Raw genomic sequence first — 19600 nt, 5'->3', positions numbered from 1 at the left:
ATTATAAAACATCCTTAACATAAAGGTCTTAGCAGGAAAAAAAAAATCCCCACTTTTAGGAACTAAAATCTCAGGTTAGAGATCTGTTCATTCAAATATAAATGTGTCCTCAAAAGTACATTAAACAGTTAACCTCTCTGTTTATTTTCAAGAGTCTAAAATATTTTACAGAAGCAATTTGATTTAGGGATTTTTAAAAATAAGTTCCTGGATGAATTTTTGATAAATGATATGTGGAAATGAAAGCATACAAGATAAGCTAAATCATATCCTAAATATAAGATATACTTGTATGAAATATTTTGAAGCAGAAAACTATCTGTCACAGCAGGTAAAACAACATAAATAAAATATAGCACACTGTTTCCTAGACTGTTGAGTTTTTAAGAGCTTACAAACATTTCAGAAATCTAAATATTTAAATAAAGAAAGAATAGGAAAATAATATTTTGGGAGTTGTGACACATCCATTGTTAGAGGTGTACGAGACCTGTTTAAAATGTTAGCTTAAATATATCTTTCCCAGATCTGGGTCATAAGTTCATTTGAGCCATGGTTTTTAAAAAGGCTGTTTTGAACACCATCACCAGCGTAAACCTCCTAAAATAACCTTTTTATCTTAACTTGCTGGTCACCTGCTAGGTGGCTTCTTTTTCCCTCCAAATACAGAGTCCCCAGTCCTTTTGGACACTGAGGACCTGCTTCTTCTCTCTGTAAAATCTTGCCCAGGACTCCCTTCCCTGTGCGCCCTCCCGTCGTCACGCGGGCCTTCCCCCCGCTTCACGATCGTGTGGTCCACGTTGCCACTTGGTCTGTCTTCGTGGACCTGTTCACTTCCACTCCCTTCTCCGAATACCTGGATAGGTGGCGGCACAGTCATGCGCACTAGAGATCCCTTTCATCACCTTTAGCTGTTCCTCATGGATTTCATGCTTCTATGCAATTTGTTAGTAACGTGCTTATGTGTAAAACAACTTCATTTTTCAACTTTTTCTTAGAAAAAGTTCCTTGTGTTCTAGGGATCTAGAACTCATTCCTTCTGAGGTGAAATGACTGGTAATGAATGGAAATACACCCACTGAGTGCTGTGTATTGTGCCAAGGCCTAAGGATGCACAGTGAGGTCGTGAGTCACTAGCCCTGGCATTCAACCCTTAGGACAGGAGGCGTTTTCATTCTTCAGACCTGGCTCATGCAGTGGTATAAACAGTGACTTTCAGTGCGCACTTTTCTCTTGCAGCTACTCAATGTTGCATGATCCCCTGTGTTTTATTAAAAGAAATTTAAATATATTTAAATATATTAAGCAGAATTCCTGTTTTATGTATCAATCCTCTCACCACTATAAATAATCCATATACTAGTTCAATCATAAGTTCAATACTAAAAGTACCTAAAGCATATTTTTTTCAAATAATTTCTGTTACTCTATTCAAATAGCTTTTTCAAAAATTATTGCTTTAACCTCAAAAATGTGATACTGTTCCCTTATTAGTTATTATGCCCTTGTTTTCAGCATGTTATCTGCACAGGGTTGTGGTGCAAGGTAGAAGGTGAGAAAGAATGCAGAACCAAACTGGATCCCCCAATGGACGGAACTGACTGTGACACTGGTAAGGTAAGTCATTTGTGTTGCCTGAAGTTAATTAGAATATCAAATAAAACTTAAGAAACTTGCATTTTCTCCTGCCAGTTACATATGTATCCATCTTAACACTGAGTGGAATACTTTCAGTATAAATAAAACTTTTAGCATTTCATCTATTTTCAGTTTTAACTTATATACTTTTAAATTCACAGTGGTTCTGTTAATATCAATGCAATTATTATTTTTAAAAATATATCTTGATTGATTTCAGAGAGAGAAAGAGAGAGGGAGAGAGAGAGATAGAAACATCAGTGATGAGAGAGTCATTGATCGGCTGCCTCCTGCACACCCCCAACTGGGGATCGAGCCCGAAACCCTGGCCTGTGCCTGGACTAGGAATGGAACTGGGATCACCTGGATCATAGGTTGATGCTCAACCGCTGAGCCACTCCAGCTGGGCTAATGTAATTATTTTTCATTGTTGTTTATTATGAGAATGTTGAGAGTCAAAGATATATGTGTTACCTTGCCAAAAAAGAATTCATATTTTTTTACAATTTAAATTAATAGTAAAAAATAATAATCATAAAAATAGCATACATAATCACACTTCTCAGAACTGGTGAATACTTATAGGTATAAAATATTGTCTCAGGAGAGCCACTGAGTATAATTTTTCCTTGGCATTTCAAGTATCATAAATAAAATATTCTAATGGACATTTTGGGGATTAGTAAATATTTGGCTGTATAAGCTGTTTAACCTAATATGTTTTATAAGGCTATAGAAGTTTATTGGTATATATTTCCAAATCAAAATAACTGCTGTTGAAAATTTAATTTTCTTTTGAAGGAAATGAATGAGGTAGATCACATATAAACTTATAATTATGGTAAATTTAATCAAAAGATAACAGTTCAATGGTTTACATAGTTTTAAATTTTTTATTCTGTGAAGGGAAAGTGAAACAGTTATCACTTGATTCTAGATGAAAGATCAGAAACCTTGCCTCTAAAGAACATGAATTTTTATTACATTTGAAAAGAGACAATACAAAGATTACTTAGAGTGAATACTTAGTGAAAAAATTAGGTTATGTAGAGTGCTACTTTAAAAACATATCAATTTGAAAAATTGACAATAGAAATCTACCAATTCCACTTCTAGAATTTTGCCTAAGGAAATACACACGCACAAAGTTGGCATGTGGGTGTGTATACACACACACACACACACACACACACACAGGTGTTCATGCAAATGTAACTTGCAAAGGTGAGAAATTAGAAACAACAAAAATATTTATCAGGAGAAGAATGGTTGCCGTGTAGCTGTTAAAAGAATGAAATAGATAATACATATATTCTAACATGAAAATGTCTGCAAGACAGCGGTTAGGACATAGCCATGTCAGAAAAAATGATACTGTATGATACCATTTGAGATTTAAGAAAAAACAACTTGTATACAGATGTGAATACACATCACATAGTATATATACTTAAATATACATAAATGGTTTGAAAATATAAACTTCAAAATGTGATTAGTAGTTAACCCTTGGGAGGGAAGTGGAATTGATGGATGGGAGTAAAGCAGCGGGAGGTGAGAGTGACTATAACTTCTCTCCAGGCATTTCTGGATTGTTTGCAATAGCACGTAGTCATTTGTTACTTCCATGATTTCTTTAATTAAAAACAGAAAAAACGTACAAATTGTTTAAGTCCAAAATATCTTTCAAAAGACTAGAAATGTTTGATCACTAGATATAGTCAATGAGAAAATGGTTCCTTGTAAGGGAACTTATGTGAAATACTAGTCGGTTGTTCGAATACTGTGCCAGGTGTTTTGCTATGAGCTTAAATGAAGAGTCAGAATTTGGATTTGTTTTATTTTTAAAATTATACAACGAAGTACAATGATGTGTGTATATTAGGCAAGCCTTATGGTGTTGTGCTGAGTAGTTTATTGCTTGAATCATAAAACTGTGCACCAGCAATGCTTTCCATTATCCCTGAAACACGAGAGCACTAATAAACAAAGGTAACCAAATAGCTGCCACATTTCTTCAGACATCACACAACCCACTCTCCTAATTCTTTAGCAATATAAAAACTCTTTCTTTTTATAACTAGTTTTCTTCTATTATTTTCCTTCTGATATTTACAAGAATAATTTGCATTCTCAAGGTTTCTAAAGTAAACTTATTCCTTCAACTCATCAAAAGTAAAATGTTTTATTTTCCTGTGATTGTGCTAATGATATTCTTTTAGTGGTGCTGGTGTAATGTTTTGTGTATTGAAATGACATGAATTCGGCTCCTCCGGCCGTGTGTTTCAGCCGTGGTAGGAGCCATCATGAAAACAGCTTCCAATGCTCTGCTGTTGAGTCCTGTAGTGTTAAAATATTTGAATGCTTGTAACCTCGCACTAAACACTATAGCTCAATGCATTGCAAACCAAGAAACAAAGCTGGGAATTTTGTTATGATTATATTCTAGTGATGTTAATCTAGCTGTATAACTAGTTTACTTACAGGTATATAATTAAATTGAGAAGGTGCCTACAGAATTTTATGATTCAGAATGGTTGTGAATATAGGAATTTATCTACTGTTTATACACAGCATTTTCCAAATTAAAAGCAGCCTGTTTTCTTTCTTCTTTTCTCTTAAATAATACTATCATCTGTGTTTATACAGAACAGAGGTTAAAGTGTTGATAAATGATGTAGTAAAAACCAAGAAATATATATTTTTTACTTACAATATTTGCTAGGAATTGGGGCAGGGGAAAGGAAAGTCGTACCAATTTACTAGAATTTTAGACTATTTTGAAGGATTCTACATAATATATCTTAGTTATTTTGAAGGCTTCTACTTAATATATCTTAGTTATTTCCTCTTTTAAATTGAGATTCTTGAAATAACCATTGTCATGCTTAGTTGAAAAAAAATGAAGACTTTACTATCCTTAACTAATAACAAATTTTCGTATGTTCTGAGTTTGTTGCCTCCTTTCCTGCTCTCCTTTTCTCTTATCCAACAATGTATGTATGAGAAGATTTTATTAGAAAGCAATGTTTCCTTTGACGTCTTCATGGACCTCTTCCTATCCTCTTAGCTTCCTAGACCTATCTGCATAGAAATTTGAGAGAATAGAAATATAGTCAATTTTTTAGCTCATGTACCACCCCAGAAATAGTCTATATTACATATTCTCTTAACATTTTCATAAATCAAACTAAATTAGTAGATATGACAAATTTTGAGTTTTTAAAGACAAGGCGTAATATCTTTTTTTTTTTGAGGCTAAAAAATACAAATGAAACAGAACATGCTGCTAGAAAATTTATGAAAAACATTATTAGGATCATTTTAAATTCAAACTCAATAGAATATATTATATAATAATTTAAAGAAAACATTTAATGCTTTGCTCACATTGAAGCACAGCTCCAACTAGAAGACACAAAAGCAGGTTCTCCACAGTCTCACCCAGAAATATGCTTATCTGCAAGGTGATCAACCTTAAGTACTATGTTTTCTTTAAATTTCACTGATTTGTGTATGCAGATTTGTCTTGCATATCTGTTTCCATTTCTCTTCATCTGCCCAATTTGGTCTAGTTGAAATGACGTACAAGTCTAGATCCTGGTCCTTCCCAGAATATTTTTAGTCAGCTGTGAACTCTAGCCCATCCTTTTAATGTCAGTTTGCTGCTAAATGGGCAAGGAGCTATGTATGACATTCACTCTGGGAAAAATAAACAGCTTTCAAGTAGGCCAAAACAATTTGACCAATTGAAATTTGACAGCTTTCATCTTGGATTCCCCCCCCCCCCCCATGAATGGCATAACATTGTTTAATGCTTAAAACTGTTAAGTTGTTTAAAAGTTTTCACAGGGTCTGTTCTTTTCCTCTTTTGAAAATTTCAGACTGAATCTTCATACAAAATCTCAATTTGTTTAATGATGGACTTAGTATATCAATACATCTGAGCTGTTAGGGTTTATTTTTTTAAGCTCGATTTAAAATTACTTGACTCTAAAAGTGGTTGAATTTAAAATTTGTCCTGATAAGAGAAAATCTGCAGGATCTAATTATTTTATTGCATAGAAAAGCACTAACTGGGCTCAAACAAAACTATGTGGTGCAGTTTCTGAGCTTTCTCTTCTAAAAACAACTTTAAAAACATTCTCAAAATAAATTTAAAGAAACATAGGTCAGTGAAGAGCAGAATGAACAGAATTTTGGTTAGGTTTCTGGAAACTTATTAATAATATTAATATAATGATACATGTAATTTATTTTTGTTATAGTGAATCTTCATTAAATCTTTAGTGTGGGCTATGCATTGAACTTAGCACTTCATTCAACCCCTGCAAAAAGTCTGTTAGATAAATTTAATTATCATTCTCATTTTGAAATGGGAAAATTGAGGATCAGAGTGTTTCTTAATTTTCTAAAAATTCCTTATACATCATGATGCACTTAAGTGCAGTAAACTGTTTAGGACTGAAAGAATCGCCTTGCTCAACCCCTATCATTACACAATCATTAATGTAAATTTTTCTATTCTTTACTTATTATTTTCGATGTGATTTTGTTCAGTTAATTTTTACCTTGAACAGTTTGCCATGACCACCACATATGTAGGACTAAGGAGAAACTGTAACAAGCTGTCTACCAAGTCCTGGCAGCCATTCCTTGGTGACCCAGAAACAACCTCTTTCACTGCTTTTGTCTAAAGTTCATGCAAAAGTAAATATTAAAAAGCAGGAGCACACTCTTTTCTTTCATGGTTTCCTTCTTCAGTGACTAGATAGCAAATAAGCTACAGAAAAACAGAAATGAAATGACAGACTTTCAAAGAGTCTAATTGCCCAAGTTTTTCAAATAAAATGGCTTTCAGAAGAAATCATGCTATAATGTTAAGGCTTGAATTTGATGGGAACTCTTTCAGGAAAAAAAGGGGGGGAAAAGGCATACAGGAAAGTGCTAAAATTAAATAATACTTATTTTTAATTACAAAGGGAGTACCCTGAATCATTGACATTTCAAATCAAAATTGCTAAATTTGCTAAAATTCTGCTTCTCTCTAGTTACAGGACATTGATGTCTTATTTTCCATTCTTATGTATGACTCTGCTTTTTTTGTTTGTCACTTTTAAGTCGTTACGTTTTTAGAGTGTGTCAGTTTTCCTTTCCTGGCCTGTGCAGTCTCACGTTCCTTCTCCACCTATCCCTGTCACAAGTACTGAATTCTCAGGGCTACGGTACAAATGTCCGTGTGCTGTTTTCATGACAAGACTCTTTGATCTGACATAAAAACTGGGGAACTGGACCACTCTGTTACCACGACAGTAAGGGCCTACTTATCGGTGATCTTTTTCAATTGCACGTATTTGGGGATCCGATAGACCCGATTTAATCACATTTCCAGTGACTCTAGGCCAGTGAATGATTTTCCGTTGTGCCCTGATTTGTTCACCTAAGACATAACTTTTGGAATAGTGGTGTAAGGCTGGAGAATGTACCAGCAGGACCTCAGCACCTGGACATGCGGCCGGAGAGTGGAGCGTGTGGAGCCCCTGCAGCCGAACCTGCAGTGCTGGGATCAGCAGTCGGGAGCGCACATGTCCTGGGTAAACGCCAAGTTCCTGGGTTCGGGGAGGGCAGTTTTTCCTTTCATTCTGAAATGCAAAGATTTTACTGATAAACCATGTAAGAAAGCAAAAGATGCCCCTCAATCCCTATTCCACCTTGGGAAACTGACAACTCCCTCAAATTATTTATTTTATATAAAAACTCCCTTTGAAAACCTCATTTATATGTGGAATCTAAAGGGCAAAATGAACGAATGAACGAAATAGAAATAGACTCCAAGACACAGAAAACAGACTGATGGTTGCCAGAGGGGAGGCGGTTGGGGGACTGGGTGGAAAAGGGGAAGGATTGAGAAGTACAGATTGGTAGTCACAAAATAGTCACAGGGATGTAAGGACAGCACAGGGAACATAGTCAATCCTGTTGCAATAACTGTGTCGGCGCCGGGTGGGCACTGGAAATATCAGAGGGACCACTTTGTAAAGGATACGATTATCGCACCACTAGGCTGTACACCTTGAACTAATACAAAATAATATTGAAGGTCAACTGTAATTGAAAAAGGGAAAAGAAACAGAATAAAATAAGACCAATCCTTCTAAGAACTAATAGTTAAACCCTTCACAGGATGGTTTCTTGATTAAGTCAAACAAAATGTGTTAAATAAGCAGGGAGGTGTGTCTTAGGAAAAGTAAGTCAACATCTAAAGGAACCGTGAGAAGAGCAGGAAGATAGGACTGCAGAAAGGGAAGGCCTGAGAACAAAATCAATGGCAGAGGAAGCTAAGAGAGGAGAAACGAGAACTGCTGAGCACGTGTACAGACAGGGAGCATGACAAGGTCCCCTTGCCCGGCCCCAGCATTCCTAGCGTGACCCTGGGAAGGTGGGCGGGGAAGTCACTGCAGCTCTCACCCTTGGGGTGGGCTCACGGCCCGATTACTTCACAAGCAAGTTTAGCGCATTTACATGAAAATATTAGAAAGCATCTTCTTAATAATTCTTATAAGCAAACTCCTTTTCTCTTGAATTTTCCTGGCAAGTTGGCTTTTATTTCTCATGTATTTTGGAAGTTAAATTGATCAAGGATTGGAAAAAGGACTTAAAAAACAACACCACAAAAACATGCATTTTCTACTATTACCAATTACTTAATGAGTCTACATTTTCAAAAGCAGATTTAATATAAAGGGGTATACATTATTAATATAATGCCTTTTAATTTTTAAAAAAAATTAGTAGTTGACCTAAAAAGAGATAAAATTGATTATTTGTACTATCTTTTCTAGGCTAGGTTCTGAAGCAAGGGATTGTAATGGTCCCCGAAAACAATACAGAGTATGTGAGAATCCACCTTGTCCTGCAGGTTTGCCTGGATTCAGAGACTGGCAATGTCAGGCCTATAGTGTTAGAACTTCGTACTCAAAGCATGTACTTCAGTGGCAAGCTGTCATGGATGAAGGTATGGCCAACCAGACCAGCATGTCTAGGTTCGCGAAGTGTTTTACAACAGTAGTAAATGTCAATTTACAGATTATATTCTCGGCGTTTCAACACTCTCTTTTTTTCTGCCTTTACTGACATAAAACAACCACAAGCACTGGCTGAAAATGTCTATTTAAAAATATAGAGATAGGACTACACACTTATTAGATCAACTAAAATAAAAAAGGGTGAGAATACCAAATGCTGGTGAGGGTGAGGAGACACTGGGCATATCATACTTTGCTGGTAGGGGTGTAAAATGGTTCTTACTACTCTGAAAAAAAGCATGGCAGCTTCTTAAATAACTAAAGATACGCATTTGTCCCAGAAAAATGAAAATTTACATTCATAAAAAATCCTGTACACACGTTTATAGCAGCTTTATTTTCAATAGCCAAAAACTGGAAACAGCCAAAAAGGTTCTACATAGTTGAACTGCTTAAATAAACTGAGGTACATCCAATAAAAGGAACAAATTACTGATATGTGCAATGAGGTTTGTTTTTATTTCAGAGCATTATGCTGATTGAAAAGAAAACAACCGCAAAGGGTTACATACATGTGATTCCATTTATGCAACATCTTGAAATGACAAAACTAGAGAGATGGAAAACACATAGGTTAGCGGATGCCAGGAGTTAGGGATGGTGGTAGGGAGAGGGAGGGGTGTTACTGTAAATGGGTAGCATGAGGTAAAACATTGTGCCGATGAAAAATAGTTCAATATATTTTTGGTGGTGGTGGTTGTAAAATCTACACATGTGATAAATGTCTGTTGTACTGTAGCTACCAGGATGTAACCATGGGGAGAAACTGGGTGAAAGGTATATGGGGCCTCTCTGTACTATTTTTCAACTTCCTGTAAATCTTTAATCATAATAAGAATTTTAAGAAAATCGTATGTTGCCTTATAACTTAAGAATGGTGATTTTGCCCATGGTCAGTGGGCTGCGGGTTTGAGCTGCAGCACTAGAAGTAGTGGTGAATTCCCTGTCTTAACTGACCAGCCCCGCCGGGCGTGGCTCAGCGGTTGAGCGTCGACCTAGGATCCAGGCTATCGGGGTTCGATTCCCGGTCAGGGCACATGCCCAGTTGTGGGCTTAATCAATGACTCTCTCATCATTGATGTTTCTATCTCTCTCCCTCTCCTTTCCTCTCTGAAATCAATAAAGATATATTTAAAAACAAAACAAAGCTGACTATCATGCCCCCGGCCTCTCCTTTTGCTGTTTCTCTCCGTAGTCTATTTGGACTGTGCTTTCCCTCATTTCAATAACACTCTTGTTAGTAGCCTGACTTCCATTGTTTATCAGTTTTAGTGCACCCATTTGACAAAAACCCTTCCCTCAATGCACGTCTCTGAGCATACAAGCCCTAATGGGAACAGCTAAGCCATGGGGCAGATTATTCCACTACATATTGGTGGGGGAGTAGCCATCAGATAATTCCCTCCTCATCTTCTTGCTATCAAGCCCCTAAGTCAAACTACCTTCCATCTGCTTTCTACCATATAGCACAATGTTCATTCCTCCTTTCCAAAGCCAGTGGCTCCAGCTGTGTCCTGGATGTCATCCCATCTGATTTACTGATTATCCCTGCTTTCTCTTATATACTTAATCTGCTCTTTCTTTCTAATTTTTCATACTGGGTTTTTAAGCATATTTAGGATTCCTCCATGAAAAACTGCAAACCATCCTCCAAGCTCATAGCCACCTCCAGCTGGTGCACTTACACTCTTTACCCCCTCATGGACACACTTCTCAAAAGGGCTGTCTGTTTTCCAGCCCTCTGTTTCCTGATTTTTTCAATCTGGATTTCACCAGCACAAATCACACTAATGTCGTCAAGGACTTTCATGGAAACTAAACCTAATAAATGGTTTCCAGTCCTTTTTATACTTGAACTCTCAAATACATTCCAATGGTTGGCTATATGTGCCTTTATTTCCATGACATAACACCTCTATCTCCGCTGTTTTTGGTGTGTTCTGCCCAGCCCAGATGCTATTCTGTTTTCACTCTACATTTTCTCCTTAGGTGATCTCATCTATTGCCATGACTTCAAATATGCAAATAACTCTTGAAGTTATGTCTTCAGCCAGATTTTTTTCTTTGAGCTCCAAACTTGTTTGTACAACTTCCTCCTTGATATTTCTACTCAGGTATCTGCAAGTTTAAGACTAAATTCATGATTTTAACCCTTCCAATCCATATCCTTTCTGATCCTCTTTAGTGTCTCCTGTCTCAGTGAAGGTTATAGCAGCTTTTCGGTTGCACAAGCCAGAGATGTGACATCCTTAACATTTCCATCTTCCTCTCCCGCCTGTCCAACCCATCACCATGTCTTACCTGCTTTGCTCCCTGAATCCCTCTCTGCTCCATCTCTACTTTCACTATGCTGAACTTCAGTTCCCACAGTCTCTTGCTTGGGCTACTCTAGCGGTTCCAAAGAAGTCTTTCTGTGTCCACTCTTCTCCTGCCTCAACTCACTCTTCATAGAGTAGCCTACAGATCTTTATATAAAATGCTAATCTAATCATTTGAATGTTCCACTTAAAGACTTTCAGAGGCTTCCCATAACTCTTCAGGTAAACACCAAATTACACAACATGACATGCACAAGACCCTGCTTAATTGGCTCCCTTCTCTTGTCTCCGGCTTCATCTGAAACCTTGATCTCTTTCACTCGGCACTCCACACGTGGGTCTTGTTTTACCGCCTCAAACATGTCATGCTCTCTTTCCCCACACAGTCTCCAAACACACTGTTTCTTCAGTTGAGAAGAAATTATAGCACAATCTTCTGCCTACGGAATCCTTTTAATAACTGGCTCTTCTGTCGTTCCAGATGCTTAGACCAAAAACCTTGGAGTCACCATATTTTCTTTTCTTTCTCTTTCACTATACATTCAAAATATCAGCAAGGCCATGTTAGCCCTGTCTCTAAAATAATTCCAGAGTCTCATCACTTCCCAGCACCCAGAACTGCCACCCTGGTGCAAGCCACTATCTTTCACCCAGATGATTGCAGTAGCTGTCTAACTGGCCTTTATGCCTATGTCCTTACCCTGCCTTCATTCTGAACATAACAGCTAGAATGATATATTTAAAAGGTCAGTCATATCATGTTATTCTTCCATTCAAAACCCTCTAATATCTTCACAACTCACTAAGAGTAAAAGTTCGCAGTTCTTGTAATGACCTGTAAGGACCTCCACCGCCTGGCTTTTTGTTACCCTCTAATTTCATCTCTACTGTTCCTGCATCACACCCTTCCACCCACACTGGCTCCCTTGCTCTTTCTAGAGTAAGTTAGTGTCTCAGAAGTAGTTGTTTTCTGGGCTGAAACACTTTCCCCAGGTATCAGTAGGATCCATTCTTTCACCTCCTTCAGGTCTTCTCTTAAATAATAACTCAATGACTTTCCTTTCCCTTTGTTCTTTTGTTCACAGAGCTTATCATCTGCCATAATACTTTTATGTTTTATTTGTTTATTCCCCCTCAATTAATAGTTGTAAGAGCCAGGCTTGGTGTTATATTTTGTGCATGTTCTATCTTTAGCACTGTAAACAGTATGTGAACAGAGTAGGCCCTGAATAACTATTAGGTGAATGACCGATGTGTCTAATGGGAATTTTCTTGTGGTCTGTCTGGGCCCCTCTTGTCTTCTCATTAAACATTCTCCTTAGGATAATCCTACTTACTCACTAGGTTTTATTTATCACCTATAGGCTAAAGGGACACAGATATTAATCTCCAACCCAGATTGCTCTGTCCTGATCTCCTTAGCTGCTTACCCATCTGGCGCATGGCATCTCCACTCAAAATGCCGTTCATCTCCAACCCAACATGCTCCGAGTTGAATACACCTCCTGTTCCTTTCCTTTCTCAATCCCCCTCTGCTTCTCTTACTGGGCTCTTTCACAGAGGACAAAATCATGATCTGCCTCATTACCAACTAAGCCAGAATCCCTCCTCAATCTCCATCCACCTGTAATCAATCAGCAGACCCCACTCGTTCAATCCTTTCTGCTGCCAGAGTCTTTGTTCATAATTGCACCACCTCTAAACTGGATTCCTTAGCTTCCGCACCATCTCTCTGACGTAGTCGCACCCTCTGCCAGCCCCTACACCTCATTTCAGCCAGGTTGGCCTTTTGAAAGGCCAGATTTGTCAGTCACTTTGCCAAGTAATACCTTTCCATGAGTCCCATTGCTCTCAGGACCAATCTCAAACTTTATTACCTGGTTTATAAGGCCATTTTTGTGGCCCACCCCCTTTGACTTCTCTCATTCCCTTCTGTAGTCTCCAGCACAGCCGGACTGAATTCCATTCCCTTCCTCCTATGCATCATGCTCTCTTATTTCTGGGCCTGTAAACATGCTAGTTTCTTGGCATAATACCTTTCCTTTCTCAAGCTTTGATCTCTCTCTCTCTCCCCTTCATTTATTTACCTTGAAAACTTATACTGATTTTTTTGGTCTCAGCTTATGTCCAGTTTTCTAGAAAAAAGAATCCACCTGATCCTTCAGACTGGGCAAGTGCCTCTTCTCAGTACCCCCAAGTACCCCACTGTAGCAGATTTTAATGTGTCTGTATGCTCTCTATTGTCTGTGCTTAGTGTGTGGACTGGCATTTATTAAGCTTTTGATGAACCTTTGTTGCATAAATTTGAGATATATAAACAATATCTTTTCATTGTTAAAAATATAATCAGGATGACTATTCAGATCATGAAAGTCATTATCTGATCATTTGAGGGTTAATGCTATCTCTGCCTCTGACTGTACAATTTGATAATATTGAGTTCATTTGAAACCTTTTTACCCATATGTGAAATAAGAGATAGGAAGGAGGTTCCCTTCAGGTAAAAAAATCAGAATTGAATGGGGGTCAACTTGAAATATGAAAGATACTGGAAGTCACAATTGAATAAGTTCCTAACTTATAAAGTGATGTGTATCACCAGAATAATCCATAATAGGCAATTATATAATTAGCAGGTTAGCATTTTTGATAGTAAATTTTTTTGCAAGTGAGACATCTATCAAACACAGCAGTACGTATGATGAATAAAATACACAATAGTCTTCATATGTTGTAGCACTCTAGAAGGAATTGAAACCTATAATTCTTTTTAAAAGCCCAAGTCTTAATAACATATGACACCTTGAAACGCAAGTGGCTAATTCTGCTGTTGTGATGGAGTACATGTGCCTGTGGCTAGGAGAGTTAAATGTAGGATATCAAGGCAGTAGAGCATTTATTTTTGGAGAAAAAAAAGACCCATGGCTTTAACATTCAGGTGTTTTGCATACTCTGTGCTGAAATTTGGCTGAGATCCATGTTTAATGCATATCTTGGAAAGGGTTTGTCTCTTAAATCAAGACAGAGCCTGCCTGCCAAGTACTGGCATGTTAAATGGATCACTATAATGTCACAGTCTCGAGGGTATACTCCAGGAAGGAAGATTGGTATCAAATGTTTATGTCATCTGTAAAGCTAAAGTAAGCACAGCCAATTGACAATATGTTGTAAAAGGAGAAATACAAAGATTTTTATCTGAAGTCTTGCTTGGAATGTGAGTGGAATTTTCTAGATTAACTCCTGTCAACATTATTCATATATCAGGTTTGTTCCTCTCTTCCATAAAAACTCCAGAAAGAAAATTTTATATATATATGTATATATGTATATATATATATGATTTTTATGTATATATACGTATATATATACATATATATATGATTTTTAAAGTGTTACAATTACAGCAGCTGTTTTTAAGTCCAAAGATATGACATCGTAAGCAGTCGCTGAATAAGCATAGCTTACTTTGAGGTGCGAGAGCACACTGCAGGGCTTCACTGGGGCTTATAATGGCATCTTAAAGGAAAATTTCAAAACCATGCACATTGAAGGCCTTGTTCCAACTCATCAAAATTGTTCAAAGCGGTACTCAGAAGCCACATGTGAAAACTGTTTGAAATGCTCAATTCTGAAGGCTCATTTGACTGTCTGTCTTCTCTTTGCAAAGTGATACCCTGTTCCATGCCTCTGGCTGTTACTGGGTATTTATAGAGCCCCATCAGCATACTGGAACTTCACTGAAGACATACTCGAAGATCAGTGGCAGAGACTGTCAGCTATTTTCCATTCTATTTATATGAGCTTAATAAACAGTAAAGGGCCTGACTGGTGTCAAGCCAATAGAGTAGTAATGTAGCATGGAAATTGCTCTAAAGTTTCAGATTTGGATGATCCTACTACTGGTGTTACCAAATACTACAGCTCCTCTGTACCACACTTAGAAATAGAAACGGCGCTTTACAGATATTTTGGCGCTCTCTGACTGAGCTTGCTGGGCAAGTGTTTTAACTCTGCCCACCCTATCTCACTGTGCAGTGGCGTGCTGAAGAACACAGCCAGCCGTCAAGAATGCTTTACCTAGAACTGTGGCTCTCAAGCCCCACGTCCTGTACAGTGACATGCTCTCTAAGCAGAAAAGGGGGTTGAGTCCCAGCCAGCACCTCAGCAACTGCGCTCCCATAGATGTTCTGATGGGATCGTGTTACAGTTCTAAACGTCCTAGTCATGCAAAATCTTATAGAGTTGCTTATCTTAGAAGTTCTTCTTTCTCCCTTTAGTAATTTTTTAATTAGAAAATGCCAAATGCATAGGACTGAAAATGAGTGTATTGGGATTTATAAGTGAGACATCAAGAACACCTGAAACTAATACAAAATAATATTGAATGTAAACTGTAATTGAAAAAGAATTTTTTTAAAGTTGAAAAAAATGAAAGGTTTTATGAATAAAGTAAATCTTAAGTAGGCGGGATTCTGATATGTACTTAAGATAAAGGAGAATTTGTTCCAAAAAATGGGAGCAAAAATGGGGGTGGGCATAATATTTTTCAGGAAGAACGATTGGCTTGTGTGTGGTAGAGGTTTAGTGCCAGAAAATAATAAGTGATACATTTTGAAAGTAATTTGAAGACAGATATTTTAAGAAGGACATTGATACTCATATTTTCCCCCAGGCATCATCTCATATACTACTCATAATAGCCCTCTAGTGTTATCTACTCCGGTATTATATATCCAATTAACTATCAAATTATACTTTTTATTCAACAACTGTTCTGAAAAATAAAGCTTAAGATAAAAATATTTATGGAGTCACGTTTGCTTGTTTCTTTTTATCTACTCCCCATGTAGGAAAACCATGTGCCTTATTTTGCTCTCCCGTTGGAAAAGACCAGCCTATTCTTCTGTCAGAAAAAGTGATTGATGGAACTACTTGTGGATATCAGGGATTAGATATCTGTGCAAATGGCAGGTGTCAGGTAAGACATTCTAAAAGAGAGAATGTGTATGCTGAGAAGGGCTGTGGGACCCCTGAGCAGCTGCGCATGTGGTGGAGAGCTCTGCACTAAGATTCAAAAGACGTGGGTGTTGTCCTGACTCAACTGTGATCTTGACCAAGTCTGATCTACTTTGTATCATGTAAGGTTTGGACTAGATAATCTATAATATCCATTACTAGCGGAAAGAATCTGAGATTTTTATTATCACGTACATATTACAGGTCTAAAATTGTAACACTTTGGTTATTTTAAGTCAAAACATGGCAGACCAAAAATTCGAGCACTCCAGTGCTCCATGTCTTGTGTCCAAGACGGAGCCATGTGGTAAAAAATGATCACATCAGTCAGTCCTACTACTCACTGAATATGAAAGCATTTTATTTTATTTTTTAAATGTGTTTTATTTAAGAGAGAAAGGAAGAGGGAGAGGAAGAGAGAGAAACATTGATTGGTTGTCTCTTATACACACCCCGACTGGGGATTGGACCCTCAACCTAGGCATGTGCCCTGATCGGGAACCCAACCAGTGACCTTTAGGTGCATGAGACAACGTCAACCAACTGAGCCACACCAGCCAGGGCTGAAAGCACTTTAAATTTTCTTATAACACTTAAACATTTCATTTGCCTTTCTCTTCCTTTTTTAAGTTATTTATTTTTTAATTAAATTTATTGGGGGTGACAATACATTTAAGATTATAGAGGTTTCGAGGGTACAATTCTGTGATAGGTCATCTGTATGTTGCACCGTCCGCTCACCACCCAAAGTCAGATGATTATCTTCCTTCGCCGTATACTTAACCCGCTTTACACTTTACTACCCTCCCACCCCCTTCCCTCCGGTGACCAACATACTGTTATCCTTGTCTATGAATTTTTGTTTGTTTGTCTTGTTTGTTCATTTGTTGCTTTCAGTTTTATATCCCGCATATGCGTGGAATCATACGGTTCTTAACTTTTTCTGTCTGACTTATTTCACTTAGCATGATATTCTCAAGACCCAGCCGTGTAATCATCGTTTTCTACGTGCATCTGTGTGCTCTCCTCCGTTTGTCGTTAGAAAGGCAGAAATTCTGTTAGACCGAGGAAGCAGCGTGGTGGGAAGATCAAAGGCTAGAACTTAGAATTTGCTAGTCATAGCTCTGCCACTACCTCAGGCCGGCTTCCCTGGAAGATGAATATGCAGGAAGTTTAATGCCAGATGTTTTCATGATCAACATCTGCATGGGGAGCAGAAAGAGGCAGGATTGGGCACGGGGAGAAACTGGGCTGTGGTGCGGCCACAAGACCTCAGCTGACCCTGTGGGGAGCATTGAAACTGGGATGGCTCTTCAGAGTTGTCCCCATTCGGGGTGAGAAAAAAAACGCCCTTTTTACCAACAGCATCTATGAGCATTTGGATGCAAGCTGTCCTTGGAAGGGGATGCGACTTTGGGAAATGCAGTTTTCTTCAGACTAGGCAATTTCTGAAAGGGGCTGATGGCCGAGAGCCATCAGCTGATAAAATTCCCAGGCATGGGTGGGAAAGAAATCCTTTCGTTATGAAAGAGTATCTGAGTGGAGCAGCACTGGATCCATGACAACCGCTTGGGAAAATCACATAAGATAGGTATGCATCCTGGAACTAATGTGTAAAATGAAGTTGTTGGACCAATTACATTGATTTTCTTTTTTTTTGCACTCCTTTGAGAATTTGATGAAAAGTGCTTCCCTGCCCCCCCCCCCCCCCCCCCACACACACACTCATACACCAAAATTTAAAAACAATTGCAAGCTATAGATGGATCAGTCTGTGGTTCTACAGAGGTCTATAGTCTTCTGGGTAAAAACTTGAAAACAACATGAAACTTAAATGCTTCACCAGCTCTAAGATTCTATACCTTTCCAGCATGCTATAAAGTTTAAAGCGCAGAATCATGTACTAACATTGGCATAAGAAATGGTTTTTAAGTTACATATTAATTTCCTTTATTCTTTGACAGAATATGGCAGTAACATAAAATGTAACTTTTTCATTTGTCTGTAAAAATGAGTCATTGCAGATATTTACCTGTACATATTTTGTTTCTAGAACTGTATGTTGTGCAATTAAGGCTTTTAACTTAATTGTGTCATTGCATGTAAACTTGTCGGATTAGTGTATGTCTTGAATTTATTTTCCAGAAAATTTTTTCCCAACTATATATACCACATAAAATAGCCTAAATTACTATGCTTCTCACTTAACAATACTGTGTAAGGCAGATCTTTTCAGAGTTCCTAACTAGACATTAAAATCACAGCAGCAACAACAAATTACGCATAAGTGCTATGTGAATCTGATGATTATAATTAAAGTTCTATGAAATGGATTTTCACTTAACAGCGTTGGAATATTTAAAGATTCTGGCCTTTTAACTAAAATGCTTCATTCAGTCTTTCGGTATACTTAAAAACATGCCCCCCCCCCCAACCTTCTATATGTTGGGTTTGGCTTGCATGTTTTTTGTCACAGAATGCATAGCACTGAAGCTGACTGTGGGATCCTAAACTTGGTGAGGGGACGGAGAAGGGCAATTGGAAATAGACAGCTCTCTCCAGGCGACACCCCCATCGCGGCACAGGGGAGAGGGCGCTCTAGCCGCCGTCTCCAGCCTGCCAGTGGCCCCAGGCGCTGCCTCCCCAGAGCCGCTTCTCCTCACTCCTGGCATTGCCTGAGCGTGTTTTGATGAGCGTGGATAGTTGAGACTACCAGTTACAAGATAGGACATTCTGGATTCTTATTTTAAAAAATACACGATTATCAAACCATGTCATAGGTCTTCACCCCACTTTTACTTTAGGTTTATAGACATGTAATATCCCAGTTCCAAGGGTTATGAAAAGGAGAAATTACTAGGCACACATTTATTCAAATTTTTAACTACTGTTTATTGGGTTTATTTTATTTGCCAGGGAACAAGCTGGGAGCTAGGATAGAGCAATGAGGCTGCTTTCTTTATTTCAGAACCGCTCTAGACTCTACTCTAAATTTTTTCCTCATTTGTACATGAAAGAGAGATTTTTTTCCCCTCACCCTAGAATCCCCAGGTCTTTTCGTGGCTCTGCTTAGTGAGCTCTTCCCACACCTTGGTTGTATTTTGAGAACTTCCCGCGGCGCCGCCTCTTTCCCCCGGAGCCGCCCCTTTCTTCCTCCCCGATGCGCTTTGGTTTGCTGCCCTGCATTGTCTGCCTCTGCCGGGTACAGCCCTTCACACAAGGCAAGGACGCTACGTTATGCAGGTTTCATGTGATCTTTGCTCAGGATATTTATCCTGCGGCTGTACTTTATCACCTGCCTGCTCCCCTCATCGCAGCACCACCACCACCAACCGCAGCAAAAGATCCTGTTACTGTTTTATTAATATTTTAAAAATCCCTCTAAAATAATTGCAACTTATAAATGGATAAGATCTTGTTACTATTAATATTTTAAAAATCCCTCTAAAATAATTGCAACTTATAAATGGATGTATCACAGTCTCTCTTGCAGCTCCTAGTTAGGGATAATTCTTAGTCCGGCTATTTATTTCTGGCAGTATT

The 19600-nt window shown here is 38.1% G+C and overlaps 1 protein-coding gene across 1 annotated transcript in view; it reads left to right on the top strand.

Moving 5' to 3' along the window:
* ADAMTS19 (ADAM metallopeptidase with thrombospondin type 1 motif 19) overlaps positions 1–19600 on the top strand; it is a 219007-nt gene that overhangs the window by 134517 nt on the left and 64890 nt on the right. Inside the window, exons 11-14 of the mRNA XM_087816415.1 lie at positions 1516–1617; positions 7102–7232; positions 8481–8653; positions 15892–16019. Of these exons, the coding sequence (XP_087672541.1) occupies positions 1516–1617; positions 7102–7232; positions 8481–8653; positions 15892–16019 (534 nt within the window). The remainder of the gene's footprint in view (positions 1–1515; positions 1618–7101; positions 7233–8480; positions 8654–15891; positions 16020–19600) is intronic.

This window comes from Miniopterus natalensis, chromosome 4, assembly GCF_054644295.1.
Source record: "Miniopterus natalensis isolate mMinNat1 chromosome 4, mMinNat1.hap1, whole genome shotgun sequence".
NCBI lineage: Eukaryota > Metazoa > Chordata > Mammalia > Chiroptera > Miniopteridae > Miniopterus > Miniopterus natalensis.
Note: the sequence above shows the minus strand (reverse complement) of the source record. Positions and strands in the feature narration are given on the sequence as shown.